The 18,917-nt window shown below is 45.5% G+C and overlaps 1 protein-coding gene across 5 annotated transcripts in view; it reads left to right on the forward strand.

Moving 5' to 3' along the window:
• LOC137425122 (host cell factor 1) overlaps positions 1-18,917 on the forward strand; it is a 148,703-nt gene that overhangs the window by 35,212 nt on the left and 94,574 nt on the right. For 4 of the 5 annotated variants that reach the window (XM_068113233.2, XM_068113235.2, XM_068113236.2 and 1 more), the window contains exons 9-10: positions 6,729-6,862; positions 7,026-7,247. In XM_068113233.2, the coding sequence (XP_067969334.2) occupies positions 6,729-6,862; positions 7,026-7,247 (356 nt within the window). The remainder of the gene's footprint in view (positions 1-6,728; positions 6,863-7,025; positions 7,248-18,917) is intronic. The other variant, XM_068113234.2, reaches the window with a different exon arrangement.

Genomic DNA, 18,917 nt, shown 5'->3' on the forward strand with positions numbered 1-18,917 from the left:
CCCCTTTTTTCCATTGAAACAATGCCCCCTCTATTCGCGGTTTCGCAATTTGTGGGATTTTCCAGGAACGTATCCTCTGCGAATAGCGGGGTCCAGTGTACATATTGTTGCGGTTTTGGGAAACCACTAAAAATTAATGGCAACCACCATGCAGGTCCCTTTGAATAGTTATTTCATAGCAGACCATAATCTTAGCCCCTTCCCCTTATTTCGGGTTAGGATGTCTTTATAAGTTTGGGAGGGGAAAGACAGATCCTCCACTCATAAAGGGATAATAAACGAGAACGGCACTCGGTAGAGAGAATACCTCCGCCTGTTTGACCATGTCACTCAATGGTGAAGAATCACTTAAAAAATTATACGAGCTGGATCCGGATCCGGATCTTCACCAAAATTAAATCGATTCTTCCTTCTTACACCCACAACTTGTCCAACAAGTTTCGTCCAAATCCATCCATAACTTTTTGAGACATCCTGCTCTGTATCGTTTTTGGCCCGATCTCCCAATGGTGAAGAATCACTAAAAAATTATAGTAGCCGAATCCGGATCTTCACCAAAATCTAATCATTTCGTCCATGTCACTTACGTTACATCTCTGCCAAATTTTGTCCGAATCCGTCCACAACATTTTGAGATATTTTGTTCAAAAAACAGACAGACAGGGGTGAAAACATAACCTCCATCCACCTTTGGTGGTGGAGGTAACCAGGCAGATGCACAAAGATTGCAACCACAGATTTATTTAAAGTCTTGAAGGGAAGAAGACAGACCAAAGACCATTGGGATATGCACCAATCGGGGCCTGGGGAACTGTGGGCGAGCTTGAGGGGGCGGAGTGATGGGCTTCACCAATCGTAAGCCCGGACACCCTCGAACCTCAGCCCCAACCCTTGCCAATGCCCTGACAAAAGGCCCTGGACACATGTTTTCTCTCTCTCTCCCTCTCTGCCGGTTTCACCCAGCGCGTGCCTGCATTGTTCTCGCTCTTGGCTTTGGACTCTGTCGGCAGTACACGTGCGCTCCTTTCTTGGTCGGACCCTCTCACAGGCCTCAGTGCGTGCCTGCATTACTCTTTCGCATTGGACCTTGCTGGATGCACCTGTGTTTGGATTCACTCTTCGCTTTGGATTCTGTAGACCTTGACACGTGCTTGCATTATCCTCTACGCCTTGGACGTTGCTCGATTTGCACATACTAGGGCATGCCCGTACTATATATATAGGACGTGCCCGTAAGTGCGTGATGTTACCGTACAATGAATGTATCGTCCCGACGCCGCAGCTCGGATGGCGCTGCAGTTAATCGGGCCCCCAAATTCCTCATCGACGATAACTAAACAATATATTATATGAATCGCACCGTACATACCTCCTTCTAGATCTTGTTCTTGTCTTGATATACTCACTCAGGCTCACTCTATCACGACTGAGTCCTCCCAGCTCCTCCAAATGGCGCCCGCTAGCCGCTACGTAAGTCCGGAAGTGACGTCCTCATTTGACTGTCCGGAAGGTCGCATATCGCAGGAAAGCGAAAGAATTGCAAATTAGTTTTAATTATTTTTGAAACATCGTTTAACGCCAACATAGCGCCAACATAGTTTGCCGACGGGAAATAAATGAATACGCTCTCAAATGTGCCATCCGAGGCAGAGTGTGTTCGCCACGTTCGGCACACGTGATAGCTCGCTGCTCTCTGATTGGTTGAATCGTTTTTTGGACATAGCTCGGTAACTACTTCTGCGATTAATTTAAAACCTTGAAAAGGCACATCCTCGGGTCCCCAGCAATATACCTGGCAACTTTAAAGTATATCGGACCCGTGGTTGTCGAGAAACAGCGGTCACAGACAAACACACACACAGACACACACACACACACACACACACACACAGAGATTGCTGGAATTATAGATAGATTATTTGCTCTCTGCTGACTGCCGGACTCCCTCTTGGCACTCTTGTGGCACGCACACGACATTCACTCTTCCCTGTGCGGTTCCCTGGCACTCGCTCTGCACAGTTCCCAACACTTCTCACCTGCTCGTGTTGGGGACTGCCGTTTTCCGGCCAGGTGCTCGTTGATGAGGTCAAGACGAAAGACACCACGAGGATAGGCATCTGGAACATCGTGGCCTTTATGCCAACAGGTTCCAACGTTCGTTTCCTCCTCCCCCTTCCCTGTGAATGTGTGATGAGCCCATGTCGTGTTCATTTGTTGTGATCGTAATAAGGCGTAGAATAAGCTAAGTTTCTGCTTCTTGTCACTTTTTCTTTCCTATTGATAAGTTTCACTGTAAATATTTGTAAATAAATCAAATCGTTAAACGTTTCCTTTTTCTCTGTCCATAAATGGTCCGCAATTGCTCGCACCCAGGTTAGTAATCGGCCGTAACAAAATTAGCACTAGCCCGGTAGGTACCAACGGTTGCTCGGCCGTCTAAATTTCCATCCAGGAACGGAGGAAGGTGGTACACCGCCGGAGGGTACGTAGGTACGTTCCCCGATTGGAACCGTCACGTGGTACAGGTAAGCTATCGCGTGATGGACCAATTGGCGTTCGTAGTTGCTGGCTCGCAACCTGCCGAAGCACGAAGTTACTCGTGTGCGGCAGCTGCAGGTTCGGTAAGTTTGGGAGGGAATGGAGGCTAATCCCCTAGTAGTAGAACCGAACCCCGGGCCGTGACAAAATATATATATATATACATACATACAGTCACGTGAAAAAGTAAGTACACCCCATGTAAAGTTTTGACTTTTTCAACATATTTCAACAAACAGCTATTTGATCTTCATTTCAACAATATTGATCGATAAAGGTGATATAATACAACCAATATCATGAAACATTTACATTTTGTAGTCCATTGTATAATTTAAATAAACATAAATGCAAATTTCGCATGTGGAAAACGTAAGTACACCCTTGGCTCTAATAGGTGGTATTGTCCCCCTTTGGCAGAAACGTCAAGAAGGCGTTTCTTATAACTGTCTACCAGTCTCTGACATCGACTGGGAGAAATTTTTGCCCACTCCTCCATGCAGAATTCTTTCAGCTGTGCGATGTTTGAGGGGTTTCTTGCATGCACAGCTCGTTTCAAATCCCCCCACAACATCTCGATGGGATTTAGTTCCGTTGTTCCAGAAGTCCAGAGAACATTGTTCCAGAAGGGCTGGTCTTTGCCTCGATGTTCATTGGCAAACTTTAGTCTTGCCTTGATGTTCTTTCTGGACAGCAAAGGTTTCCTCCTGCCACACCTCCCATGTAGATCAAATTTGTGCAGCCACTTTCTAATGGTAGACTCGTGCACTTTGACATCAACAGTGGCAAGAGCTACCTGTAGGTCCCGTGATGACATTCTGGGGTTCTTAGAGACTTCTTTCAGCATCTTGCGGTATGCTCTCGGGCTGAACTTGCTGGGGCGGCCTGGCCTGAACAAGTTTGCAGTTGTTTGGAATCTTCTCCACTTGTAGATGAGCTTCCGGACAGTCGAATGATTGATTTCAAATTGTTTGGATTTTTTTTTAAATCCCTTCCCAGACTCGTAGGCATCGATAACCTTCTTTCTGAAGGCCTCAGAGAGCTCTTTTGATCTAGGCATGGTGACGCCGCACACCAACAACAAAGAGCAAACCAAACTAAATGTCTGAGGTTTAAATAAGACAGGTTCCTCCAAGATCCTCTCTGATGATGTTCTAATCATTTGCACCTGAGCTGGTGCACCTGATTCTAATTTTAGGTATTTGAAGTAGTGATAAATGTCGGGGTGTACTTACTTTTTCCACATGCGAAATTTGCATTTGTTTATTTAAATTATACAATGGACTACAAAATGTAAATGTTTCATATATATATGGGAGCATACACTGGATCAGCATGTCGCTGCGTCCTTGGACGACTCCTCAGCACCATCCCGACACACCAGTGTGTTTGCTACGGAATGAGGTGTTTTTACGGCGGCCGGAGTGCAAATCCTGCTGCCAACCTTGAGAGCACCCAGTACCCTGGTACTCATTTTGCCGACCTCGGAAGGATGACAGGCTGAGTCAACCCCAGCTGGTATTAATTCAACAGCTGAACTGAATTCTAACTCAGGACTTTAGGATCCCAAGCCAGCTGCCCGTACCATTAGGCCAACACCAGGCATGCATGCATACATATATATATATTCATTCATATTCAATTATTCATATATATACTGAAACGCAAAAGAAACTTACCACCTTTGAAACCTTTAAATATCAACAATAACACTGCGTGTAGTAAATGTGTGAACTTATTTGTGGACAATAGTGTCCTCGCTGTCAGACAAAACGGTCACGGATGGTCACTTGAACCTTCAATGGTCACTTCATAGCACAGATGTTGAACAGCCGTTTTGACTGTCAGTGATTAGCCAAGAGGTACGGGATGATTTTAATGAGCTGCACGTGATGTCTTGATATTGGCTTTAAAAAGGCCAGTGCAAAATGGGCATTTTGACCGAAATATTTGACCATTTTGACCAACTTCAAAAACACCGAAAACACAAAAGAAACTTACCACCTTTGAAACCTTTAAATATCAACAATAACACTGCGTATAGTAAATGTGTGAACTTATTTGTGGACAATAGTGTCTTCACTGTCAGACAAAACGGTCACGGATGGTCACTTGAACCTTCAATGGTCACTTCATAGCACAGCTGTTGAATAGCCGTTTGACTGTCAGTGATTAGCCAAGGGGTACGGGATGATTTTAATGAGCTGCACGTGATGTCTTGATATTGGCTTTAAAAAGGCCAGTGCAAAATGGGCATTTCAATCAACATGCCACGATTGTCAAGGGATCAACGGCAGCGTGCCCTGGGCATGCTGCAAGGCGGACTGAGCTACCGTGAGGTGGCATGTCGCCTTGGCTGTTCACACCAGACGATATCGGCTCTGGTGGACAGAGACACCATCCACAACTCTGCAGATGACAGACCTCGATCAGGGAGGCCAAGAGTCACCACTGCAAGCCAGGACAGGCAGATGGTCCGAAGTCACCTGCGGGATCGATTCCGTCCAGCATCCCGCACTGCGGCAGAAACTCCGTGGTGTGCAAACCCACGGATCTCCAATGATACTGCACGAAGACGACTGCATGACTATGGTCTGACTGCCAGAAGACCATACAGAGGCCCCGTGATGACGGTTGCCCATTGCCGCAACCATCAGAGATGGTGCCAGCAGCATCAGCGGTGGACCTTGGCGCAGTGGAACGAGGTCGCTTTCAGCGATGAGTCAAGGTTCTGTGTGGACAGTCCTGATGGGCGTGAGCGTGTCTGGAGAAGAACTGGCGAGCGATATGCCATTGTTGCGTGCTTCAAGCCAACAGGTGGGGTGGCCCAAGTGTGATGGTGTGGGCCGCCATATCAGGCCGGTACAGGACGCCACTGGTGGTTGTGGATGGGAATCGTAACGCCCAGCGGTATGTGGATAACATCCTGCGACCTCATCTGCTGCCATTCCTGCTAGACCACCCAGAACTGAGAACCTTTCAGCATGACAACGCTCGTCCCCATGCTGCTCGCTTTACCACTGCATTTCTCCAAGGCGAGAACATCAACACCATGCAGTGGCCTGCGCTCTCCCCTGACCTGAATCCCATAGAGCACCTGTGGGATGAGCTTGGGAGACGCGTAGTTGGCAGGGCCAGGACACGGGCAGAGCTGCTTCAGACATTGAGGACTGAGTGGGACAGAATCCAGCAGCAATCCATCCAAAGACTGGTAGGCAGTATACGCCGACGATGCACTGCCTGTATCCAAAACAATGGTGGCCATACACGCTATTGAAAGGGGACTGACATTACACCCTGTGCTGTTCTGTACTGTAGAACAAACTGATGAGATGGTGTATCTTGGTCAAAAACTTGACATGTCATCAATAAAATGCCAATGTTTCAATTAGCAATTGTTGGTTTGTTTTATTTTGAACTGTTACAATTTTATTACATTTCAAACAAGTGGTAAGTTTCATTTGCGTTTTCAGTCTTTTTGAAGTTGGTCAAAATGGTCAAAATGGTCAAATTTTTCGGTCAAAATGCCCATTTTGCACTGGCCTTTTTAAAGCCAATATCAAGACATCACGTGCAGCTCATTAAAATCATCCCGTACCCCTTGGCTAATCACTGACAGTCAAAACGGCTGTTCAACAGCTGTGCTATGAAGTGACCATTGAAGGTTCAAGTGACCATCCGTGACCGTTTTGTCTGACAGCGAGGACACTATTGTCCACAAATAAGTTTACACATTTACTACACGCAGTGTTATTGTTGATATTTAAAGGTTTCAAAGGTGGTAGGTTTCTTTTGCGTTTCAGTATATGTATATGTCATATCTCAGAAAGTTGTGGACGAGTTATGACAAAGCTTGGTGGATTTGAGTTGGTTAGGTGACGAGGACAAGCCAATTCCATTTTGTTTCAGATCCAGCCTATCAGTGGGATACAAAAGGTAAACTGTTCAGCCTGGCGTAGGTATGCGCTTTGGCTTTCTTTTGTGAGTATAAAACCACCTTTTAGGTTTTATATGTGATATACAACTCACTCTTTTGTGAGTATAGAATGGATGAATTTAATTGATGTTGACTCTGAGGAAAGTGTACTTTTATATATATGGCGTCTTCAAATTGGTGCAGTCCTTGTGCTAAACAAACCATTTTCAAGGATATGTTTGTTTACTTATTTTGTTTTTCTCTTGCTCACCAGCCCCTTCACTAGTACGTGTGCCGAGTTGCATCTCCGCCGCTCCTCAGCTCATTAGCACAACTCAAAAGACTTTGCCTGCAACTACGGGGAGTACCGAGAGCATTTGTGGGGTGACAACGGCCCAACCAACAACGGTACACGTTCCACAACTTCGTTTTTGATCATTTTGTATTCTTGCATTTACTGTTGAGAAATGGGGGTTGATCAGGACTTGAGTCCTCGGTATCAGTGCCAAAAGGGGCTCACGGTGATGTCACAACAGGGAGCATGACGTGCGTCCATTCTCAACACCTGCAGCAGACTCCAAGTGCAACTCCGCAAATGAGTGGAATGGCAGCTCTCGCTGCTGTGGCGGCGGCAACTCAGCGGATCTCCTCTTCCTCACATGGCACTGCACCTTCCATTACATCGCCTGTGGTCACCCTTGCTCCAAGCACGAGCATCCTTAAGACAATGGCGGTGACCCCCAGCTCAACCGCCCTCCCTGCGGGTGTGAAAGTTGCCACGACACCCTTGATGGTCAGTTTTGGCTTGAGATGTGAGGATATCGTACTTGAATATGGTGTTAGGGTAATGATGGCTACAAATAAACTGCAATAAGACAGCTCTGAGGTCGAGCATATTAGTTTAATAATTGAATTGGATCCAACAACAAACTTTCATTTGGATACTTCACAAGCAGGGCATTGCATCATCCGTTTGAAGTGGACATTAGGCTGGACATTAGTTTGGATGCTGCATCATCCGTTTGAAGTGGACATTAGGTTGGCTGTCCCGTCTGCTAACATTCACTTGTGGATGTGATTGAAAAGAGTAGGCCATCATATGCTTGAACTGTCCAAATTCCTACCCTGACTGCTACCCCATGCCATTGGGTATATCACCTCCAGAAATATAAATGTCAGTGTGATGCCCCAATAATGTGCTGTCACAAGACGTGAGAGATAGAACGTTTTCTTAATTTACCATTCGTGCATCTTCACAAAAGTTTTTGTTACATTTATGGGTGATGCTTAGTTTTTCAGGCTGATGTCTCATCAGTAGATGATGTTTTCAATCGGAAGTTGAAGGTGAAATTATTATATGCAAATTTACTGTTAATCTGTTGGATCATTTATATTTCCTCAACTTTTCTTATGACATCATTTTCGCTTTTGAAACCTATATTTATTTGAAATGTGGCAGGGACTTTTGACAGCATAATGTCAGGGATCCTTGAAAATTCCACGTAATGTAAAATGTGACTTCGAATCCTCAACCCCTTTCTTCTTCAAGTCCGCAACACTCCCCCTACCAACTCCAAGTCTGCATCCCTCCTTCACTCACAATAATTGACACAGACTGATTATACCTGTGGCCACCTCGACCCAATATGGAAGGTATCACTCCAGTCTCCAGTTTTTCATTATTTTAGTCTCTTTTGGTTTTCAGTTTTTCATTATTTTTGTTCATTTGTTCTTGTAAGTCCTGAATACCCCCAATTATTTGGGATATTAGGACAATATGTAAGGCTGTGTGACGACATGAGCTTTGCCTCACAGAAGGCCACGTCACAACCCCCTCGGATTCCACCTGCAATATCACTTCACTTCCAATCACGTCTAATGAATAAATAAAAAAACTCGCTTTTGATTCATACCAACGCATTTTTCATCACCTCCAACTTGCTGCGGATGGATTTATAAGGAATCTGAGGTTCCGTTCGTGGGAGAATTCGTTCGTCTCCAAAAGAAGGAAGTTTTCCTTGAAGTAAAATTGACGAAAAGGCACTCGGTGCCTTTTCTAGAACTAGAACGGCACTCGGTAGAGCGCATACCTCCGCCAGGCTGGACAGTTTGTTTTGTATCCTACCGATAGGCCAAATCTGGATTCGGACCTGAACCAAAATCGAATCGCCTTGTTCTTGTCACCTTGCCCAACTTGTCCACCAAGTTTATTCAGAACTCGTCCATAACTTTTTAATATATGTTATATATCGGTTTTTGCCCAATCCCTCAATGGTGAAGAATCACTTCCAAAATTAAATAATTATTGTAACCGAATCCATATACAGATCTTCACCAACATCGAATCGATTTGGTCTTGTCTCATACCCAACCTGTCCACCAAATTTGGTCCAAATCCGCCCATAACTTTTTGAGATATCCTGATATATATATATATTTTTGTATACAGAGTCGAGGCTCGTGAAAGAGCTAACATTTATCAAACAAACAAATCACACAAACAAGTAAACAAAGTATATAAAAATGGGAGCGGTCGACAAGATGGGGAGAGAAGGGGAGGAAGCACACAAACACAACATTTGAGGGCAGGGACATCGGGAGATGTGTGGGAGGCAGAGGGCCTGGGGGGAGGCAGGATAGGTATAAAACGCAAGGACACCAAGGACTTCCAGGAAAGAAGACAAAAGTCACCTCAAAAAAGTGGATTTGGGGTGAAATTAGTGGGGGTAGAAAAGATCAAGGTTTTGGATTTTGGAAGATAAGAGATGGTGGTGAACAGCCGTTTTAAAGACCTGGAGGGAGGAGTAGGATTGAAGAGAGTGAGGGAGTTTGTTCCAGAGGCGGGAGAAAAGAGGAATGAAGGAGTGAAGGTGAGCCAAGGAAGGACTTCGCACGACGGAGGATGCCCAGTCGGCGACTGGCTTTGGAGGCCAGCTTGGAAATGTGGTTTTCCCAGGAAAGATCATGGCAGATAGTGAGACCCAAAAGCTTGAGTGACAGAACTTCTTGGAGAGGATTATTCAGAAAGTAGATGGGAGGGTTGTCCAGTCGGTCTTTTCGGAGAGACATCGTAAGAGTGTGAGATTTGTCAGGATTGAAAGACATGTTCCACTTGTTTGCCCAGTCTGTGATTTTGTCCAGGTCTGCAGAGAGTGAGGAGGCTGCAGACTGCCGATCTGAGGGATGAGGAATGGAGCGGCAGAGAGTGGAGTCATCAGCAAAGAGATAGAGGATTTTCAAGAGAGTCGGAGAGATCATTGATGAAGACCAGAAAAAGCACAGGGCCCAGAACACTGCCTTGGGGAACTCCAGCCTGAACAGGAAGAGGAGATGAGAGAAACCCATTCAGGGCCACACGTTGACTACGACGAGAGAGGAAGTCCGCCAGCCATGCGTGGAGATTTCCATGGATACCAAAGGAGGAGAGTTTGGTGAGCAGAGCGGGGTGCCAGACCGTATCGAAGGCACGTGATATGTCGAGGGAGACAGCTCTAATTTCCTGTTTGGCATTGAGGACCTCCATCCATTGTCGAGACAGCAGAAGCAGCATGTCCAGAGTAGAGTGACCTAGTCTGAAACCAAATTGATGATCAGAGATCAAGCCATTGGAGAAGAGGAAAGATTTCATATCCGAAGCAATGATGGATTCCATGACTTTGCTGATAATTGGGAGAAGGCTGATTGGTCTGTAGTTGCTAGGATCTGTTTTTGCACCTTTTTGTGCAAAGCGGTGATGTTGGCTGATTTCCAAGCAGATGGCAGTTGACCTTGAGCAAAAGAGAGGGTGAAGAGAACAGAGAGAGGGAATGAAAGAGCGGAAGAACAGGATTTTAGGACCCGTGGGCTGATGCCGTCAGGTCCAGTTGCAGAATCAGAGTCGAGGGTTGACAGAAACTTTTCCACCTTGTCAGGAGGAAAGGACACGGAGTCCAGGAGCAGCTGGGTACGACTGGGTACGATGGGTACAGAGAGGGATGGGTTTGGGACACAAGATTTAGAGGCAAACACAGAGTTGAGGCATTCAGCTTTTTCACATGCGGAGTCAGCTGTGTCGCCGTTTGAGGTAAGGGAGGGGATGGAGGGGGAACAAACACCAGAAACAGATTTGACCAGACGCCACCAGGATTTGGAAGAGGGAGACAGACAAGAGAGTTCGGTCTTGAGAACGGAGAGATATTGTTTCCTGGCTCTCCTGAGGGTGGACACACACTTGTTTCGGGCTTTGTGAAAGGAAATGAGATTTCCTTCCGTTGGATTTGATTTCCAGGAGACGAAGGCAAGTTGTTTCTGGGCAACAGCCTCACCACAAGATTCCGTGTACCATGGACGGGAGGAAGGGTATGACAACTGAAGACGAGATGGGATAAATCTGTGCATGAGAGAGAGCAATTTACTTTGGAAGAATTCCCAGGATGAGTTGATGTCAGAGGTGGTAGAGATGGGAGACCAGTCCAGATGATTGATGGCTGCTTGAAGATGATTGATGGCTTAGTCTTAGTACCTAAGTACTACCACCGGCTGTAAAGCGAGGAGATAACTCCCACCCGAGCCGCAGCGTTAATGGACACGCCGAGCGAGCTTGGTCTGGAGAGAGGACTGCTTGTGGAAGGTCTGCTGGGAGCATCCGCTGCTGAGAGACAAAGCCGCGCAAAGCCCCTGTATGGACTTGCGAGAGAGAGAGAGAGTTGCTCGATAAACCTATTACGTACGCAGCATCCCAGACCCTCGATATATGTAAGGTCCGCTCGCGGAGCTGCCTGCCATTCTTCGCCCGCGGAACCGGAGCCTGGACGGAGTCGACCTACCTGGAACCATCTACCTGGACCTTCCCCCCCGACAAACTACCATCCCGTGTGAGTGTGTATGTTCGTCTGGGGTCGTTAAGTTAAGACTGTATTGTTAAGCCTGCCCTGTGTTCTTCTTCTTCTTGAATATTCCTTTCGTTTCCTCTTCTTCTTGATTGTAAATAAATTCACCTGTTCTTCCTATACTCTAGTTTCTTCTTACCCGATCGCTTTAGTCTTTGTCTCAATTGAGTACCTGTGGCACGATTTCGGAACCGCTATAATCGGGTGTAGTAATTGTTAACGGCTCGAGTCGCGGCTCGCTTCGCTCGGCGTGTCCATTAACGCTGCGGCTCGGGTGGGAGTTATCTCCTCGCTTTACGGCCGGTGGAAGTACTTGTAGTGAAATTATACCAAAGTTGAACCCAGGAGTGATACTCGCTTAAGCCACTGAGGGGCGTCTATAAGACCTGGGACATCCGCGACGCTGAGCCACTCCTGTGACATTTACTATGACATGTAGTCCTGTAGTCTTGAATGGTACGTACCCGCACATATATGCTAGACTCGCTTGCTTTGACTATTATTATCGGTCCTTTCTGTATGATGCCAAGATCCTGATATCTATTGCATGATTGTATTTTTACAGGATGATGTCAGAGATCTAATTGTGATTAAACCAACCTATGGGACAAAGTTGTGGACCTGATTGATTTCCACGACAGTACTTCGGTACTAAGACTAATTCGGTTTACAACCCTACTTACCACAGACCGGAAGTGACGTTATAACTTCCCAAGGACTCGGGACGGCCAGCTTAAAAGACAAGGGGATTAACCCCCCCCCTTGATAATGGGAGAGCCGACTCCCGAATCTGCAACAATATATATATATATATATATACTGTTGCGGGCGCGGTTAAAGATGTTATTTTACCGAGCGGTTGGTATTACCGCGACCGAACAGTTATTCCCTGATTAGAACCCGATTCCACCCAAACGTTGGCCGGATCGCACCGCGGCTGCTCAATGAGGGAAAAGACTAAAACGACGAATGCAAAGAGGAAGACGAAGGCAAAGAAAGGTTTGGAAATACTACTAAATTTATTTACTATTTACACACATAAGCAAAAAGAAAGCAGTCACGTTTATTTACAACACATAAGACGCAGGTGACACAGTGCAAATACTAGCTTACCTACAGTCTTAATTAACCCAGGACAGAACAAACAAAAGACAGACTCACGCGGGGAATGATGACAGGAATCGCAGGAGGTGGATGGCTGGAGGTGAACGCTTGGTGGAGCCAACGCGGAGCTTGGTGGAGCTTTGGTGGAGGTGAACGCTTGGTGGAGCCAACGCGGAGCTTGGTGGAGCTTTGGTGGAGGTGAACGCTTGGTGGAGCCAACGCGGAGCTTGGTGGAGGTGAACGCTTGGTGGAGCCAACGCGGAGCTTGGTGGAGCCTTGGTGGAGGTGAACGCTTGGTGGTGCCAACGCGGAGCTTGGTGGAGCCTTGGTGGAGGTGAACGCTTGGTGGGGCCAACGCGGCTGGTGGGGGGTTGGTGTGACGGGTTCTCTCTCCTTCCCTCACAAGCTTCAGGACTCTTTCTCTCTCTTTCTTAGTCCCACCCAGTCCAACAACTTCCTCTCTTGCTTAGTCCAACTCAAGGCCTTTCTGTCTTCTGATCTCCTCCCTCCTCGACTCTCTCCGGGGGCCTCTGCCTCGGGTTATATAAGCCCCACCCTTGACCCTTTGCGAACCTCCCCAAAACGTTCTCTCTCTGCCCTCTAAAGCCAACCCCTTGTTCTGGGTTGGTCGGCAAGGGCTGGTTCACTCCTCCCCTCTATGACGAGGTGGGGACCCGCCTTTCTTCCCCAACCCTGCCTCGTGGTCAATGGCGGATGAAGGGAAAACCGCCCAAAATTCAGTTGGCAATTGACGAAAAGGAGGAATGGAGGTTTTGGGAATGGGAATGAAGGGAATCTATCTCTTTCACTTGGTGCAATGGAGTACTTCTATTAATGGGAGACACAGCCTTACCCTAAAACACAGAATAAGATATAACTATCGAACAGGGGTATTCTATGATTGGCTGACGTGTATGCTTGTGGACTAATTATGGGACGCTCTTTGACCTTTACACAGCTCCGGAGGCAGGGGGCGCAGAATAACAATAATAATAATAATAAAGCACACAATCAAAAAAAAATAGTCCTCATATCCGCAACAATACATATGTACATATGTATATATGTACATATATATGTATGTATATATATTATATATATATATATATATATCATATATATATATATCATATATATATATATATATATATACAACAACAACAACAGGCATTTTAAGGCCATTTTCCCTGCAAGAGCGGGGTTAGCCTTGTGGTCCCCATGACAATGTTCTCCATTTTTCCCTATTTTCTGCATCTCCCCTTCTTAACCCCCTTGCCCGCATTTCTTCTTCGACCATCTTTAGCCAAGTCTTTCTCGGTCTTCCCCGTCCTCTACTTCCTTCTACATTCATTCCCATCACTCTTTTCAACCAGTCACTTTCATCCTTCCTCAACACATGACCAAACCAATCTCAACCTGTTTCTCTTCACAGCATCCATCACAGGCTCTATTCCCATCATCTTTCGCAATTCATCATTTGTCTTCCTCTCTCTCAACGATACTCCACACATCCACCGAACCATACGCATTTCCACCCTTTCCAGCCTTCGTTGCTGCTCTACGTTCATTACTCATGTCTCACTCCCATAAATCATAACACTTCTCACACATGCAGCATACACCTTTCCCTTCAGCTTCCATGACACTCCCCTCCTCGTCAGTACGCCACTCAGTTCCCGAAACGTCTTCCATGCACACCTCACTCGAGCAACCGTTGCCGAGTCTGATACACCTTCTCCATTCAGCATGTCTCCAAGGTAATAAAATGTTTTCACACCTTCCAGCTTCACGCCATCTCCAAGATCCAACTCAACATTTCCTCCATCTGCAGCTCCCTCTGTGCACACCTTACACTTGAATGTAGCTGCCACACTGGTTAATGACCCTCTCAAACCACTACATTTTTGATGAACCCACTCAGCGCACATTGTACATTGAATGGAATTCACTCCGACACCCTTCCTGCACACAGCACACGGCCACTTCCCAGTTCTTTCCACCTCACCACATGCTTTACCACTTGCCATCACCTTCGTTTTTTCCGATATTCACCTGCAGACCTTTTGTCTCCATACATTCCTTCCACTTGTTCATCTTCTCCTTCAGTCCATCCATACTTTCTGCAATCAACACCAGATCATCTGCATACAACAACTCCCACGGTAGACCCTCCTTTACGTTCTGAGCCAGCACCTCCATCACAGCTACAAATAGTAGTGGACTTAGTACCGACCCTTGATGCACTCCCACCTTCACCTCAAACTCACCACTGTTCCCGTCCTTTGTCCTTACAACTGTGCGCGCTCTTTTGTACATTGCCATCACGACTCTGATCAACCAATCCTCCACTCCTAACTTCCTCAATGCCCATGTCACTACTTCACGTGGAACCCTATCGAATGCTTTCTCCAGATCTACAAACCCAAGAAACAACTTCTTCCTCTTCTCCATATACTTCTCCTGCAACTGCCTCACAATAAAAAGCGCATCTGTCGTTCCTCTTCCTGGCATAAATCCAAACTGCATTTCGTCAATCTTCACTTTCTTCCTTATGCTCCTCTCCAACACCCTTTCCAATACCTTCATTCCATGCTCCAATTACTTTATCGCTCGATACGAACCACAGTCCAGAGGGTCACCTTTCCCCTTGTATAGAGGGACGAGGGTACTCAGTTCCCAAGCCACTGGAATGCGGCCTTCTTTCACCACCAGATTGCAGATCTCTGTCATTCCCTTCACACCCCAATTTCCCGCTGCCTTCAACATATCTCCCACAACTCCCGTCGGCCCTCCCGCTTTTCTACTCTTCATTGCTTTTATCACTTCCTCAACTTCCTTCTCGGTTATCTTCTCTGCCGGTCCTAAAACTTGGTCACTCTCTATGTTGCCATCCCATTCATTCTCTGCATTCAACAGTATTTCCATATATCTCTTCCATCTTCCTTTAATTCCATCTGGGTCCACAACGATTTGTCCAACTTCATCCTTCAAGCAACTCACCCCCATCACATCACACCTCTTTCGCTATCTGCTTTGCAATCCTGAATACTGCTCTCTGACCCTCTTCCGAATCCAAGCGCTCTCCAAACATTTTCCTACATGCCTCCTGTGCCTTTGCTACCTCTTTCTTTGCAGCCTTCTTGGCTGCCTTATAACTTTCATGCTCTGCCTTTTCTGCCCCCATACCCTTCGCCTTCTGCCACGCCTTGAACTTCTTCCTCTTCTCGTCAATCTTCTTTGCAACTTCATCATCCCACCACCATGTTTCCGAGTGCCTCGGTGGTCCTTTTGTCCATCCACATACCTCACCAACGGCTCCCAACAGACTATCTTTCATTGACATCCAACCACTTTCAAGCTCAACCACATCATCCTCCACCATACTCAGCCTCTCTTTTAATGCCTCCCTCACTGTCACCTCTTTCAACCTCCACACCTTCATTCTCGGTTGGTACTTCACCCGCCGAGCTCTCCTCGCACCTTTCACCCTTATGTCGCAGACAACGAAGTGGTGCTGTGAAACAGCCTCCTCCCCCGGGATCACTTTTGTGTCCCGGAGGTGCCCCCTATCTCGCCTACGCACCAGCAGGTAGTCAACGGTTGTCGTCGACCCACCTGACGTGTATGTAACAAGCTTATTATCCTCTTTCTGGAACTGAGTATTACAAATCAACAAATCAGCTCCATCAGCAAACTCCAAAATCCTTTCACCTTCTTCATTTCTCACACCATATCCGTAACCCCCATGAACTCCCTCAAAACCATCCATACTCCTTCCCACATGTCCACTTAGGTCTCCTCATACCACAACAACTTCCTCATCTTTCACGTTTTCCATCAGCTTCTCTATCGCACACCAGAACTTGTCCTTCTCTTCATCGCTCCGACCAACCTGCGGAGCATATCCCGAGATGATGTTCACCAAGAGCTTTCCAATCATCATTTTCACCATCATCAACCTTTCACTCACTCTCGTCACACTCACCACACTGTCTACAAACTCCTCAGAAAACAGGACACCAACACCATTCATGCCATCCGGGCACCCTTGCCACACAAACTTGTATTTCTGTCCCTGCCTACCCTTCACTATTCTCACACCACTTCCCTTCCATCTCGTCTCCTGCACACAACATATGTCCACTCTTCTTCTGACTAATACTTCCACCACTTCTCCTGATCTCCCTGTCATTGTCCCTACATTCCATGTCCCAAATCTCAGAAACCGATGTCCACGTCGGGCATCAGACGTTTCGTCGTCATAAATGGAATGATTTCCACCCTTGCTTCGATCGGGTTCCCCACCTTGAGTTTTGACGAGAGGGAGTGGGGTCCCCCACGGGGTACTTTGGGCTGTACCCTGCCCATATGTAGTCGTAATTGTCATGGTTCTCTTTTTGAGGCAATGTTTTTATGGCCGGATGCCCTTCCTGACGCCAACCCTTTTAGTCGCCTCTTACGACACGCAGGGATACGGTGTACCTATTCTAAACCGGGGTACACCCCGGGCCGTTGCGTTGCACGGAGCCCCCACCAGAGTTCTGTGGAGAGGTGAGCTGAGTTCTGTGGAGAAGTGAGAGAGTTCTGAGGAGTCCTTCTGTGGAAAGAGGTGTGCAGGCAAAGCAGTGGAGAGAGAACGCATGAAGCGGAGGACGTACGAGGCCTGAGGGAGACGCCGCTTGGAACAGCCCCCCTGCGCGCGAAGCTCTGACGCGCTGCTGCGCGTGAAGCTCTGACGCGCTGCTGCGCGTGAACCAGATTGCGGAGGAGTCGGCGGCCGTTCGCCTCCAGCCTGCCATCCTGAACGGACTCTTCTCTCCCTTCCAGCCATCCACCCCTGCCATACTATCCATTCGTGTACGTGAGTTTGTCTTGTTTGTTCTGTCCTGGGTATAAGTTAAGCCTGTGTAAGTATAAGCTGCCCTGTGTCTCCTATCTTTCACTGTAAATTACCTTCGTTCCTTTCTTTTCTTTGGTTGTGTAAATAGTAATTAATAAATACCTGTTCTTCCGACCTTTGTCTTCTTCATTCTCGTCCGATCGTCTTTGTCTTTTACCAATTGATATACGTTGCACGATTCGGCCAACGCTCAGGATCGGGTTTAGTGCTCTGTTAATGGCTCAAACTTCGGACTGCTAACCCGCTCGGCAAATACCATCTTGTCCGTGGTTTCGAGCGGAGTTACCCACCTGCCTTGTGGAGGGATTGGCGGGGGTGTACGGGAATCCCTTGACCAATCACCTCGGCCAATCCCACCCCACAGGGGAGCGGGGTCGCTTCAGGATCGGAGACGGCCAGTGCAAATAGAAGGGGGATTAACCCCCCTCCCTTGCTAAGGGGAGCGCCGTCCCCATTTCCGTAACAGGTCAAACAGTTCGACTCAAGCCAAACACCGTCCCAAGCTGTTTCAACTTCCCAGCACATTTGACAAAGGTATACATTGATATTCGTGTAAGGTGTGCACAGAGTGAGCTGCAGATGGAGGAAATGTTGAGTTGGATCTTGGAGACTGCGTGAAGCTATATATATATCATATATATATATATATATATATATCATATATATATATATATATATATATATATATATATATATATATATATATATATATATATATATATATATATATATATATATATATATCATTTAACCATTTGCCATCATATATATATATATATATTATATATATATATATATATATATATATATATATATATATATATATATATATATATATATATATATATATGTATATATATATATATATGTATATATATATATATATATATATATATATATAATATATATATATGTATATATATATATATATATATATATATATCATATATATATATATATATATATATATATATATATATATATATATATATATATATATATATATATATATATATGTATATATATATATATATATATATCATCATATATATATATATATATATATATATCATATATATATATATATATATATATATCATATATATATATTTCTATATATCATATATATATATCATATATATATATACATCATATATATATATCATATATATATATACACATCATATATATATATATTTTCAGTGCATTCAGAAAGTATTTAGACCCCTTCACTTTCACATTTTGTTATGTTGCAGCCTTATGCTGAAATCGTTTAAATTCATTTTTTCCCTCATCAATCTACACTCAATACCCCATAATGACAAAGAGAAAACAGGATTTTAGAAAGTTTTGCAAATTTATTAAAAAGAAAAAACTGAAATATCACATTTACATAAGTATTCAGACCCTTTGCTATGACACATGAAATTTAGCTCAGGTGCCTCCCATTTGTCTTGATCATCGTTGAGATGTTTCTACACCTTGATTTGAGTCCACCTGTGGTAAATTCAATTGATTGGACATGATTTGGAAAGGCACACACCTGTCTATATAAGGTCTTACAGCTGACAATGCATATCAGAGCAAAAAC

The sequence above is a fragment of the Myxine glutinosa genome, chromosome 4 (genome assembly GCF_964187855.1).
Source record: "Myxine glutinosa chromosome 4, kmMyxGlut1.1, whole genome shotgun sequence".
NCBI classification, from domain to species: domain Eukaryota; kingdom Metazoa; phylum Chordata; class Myxini; order Myxiniformes; family Myxinidae; genus Myxine; species Myxine glutinosa.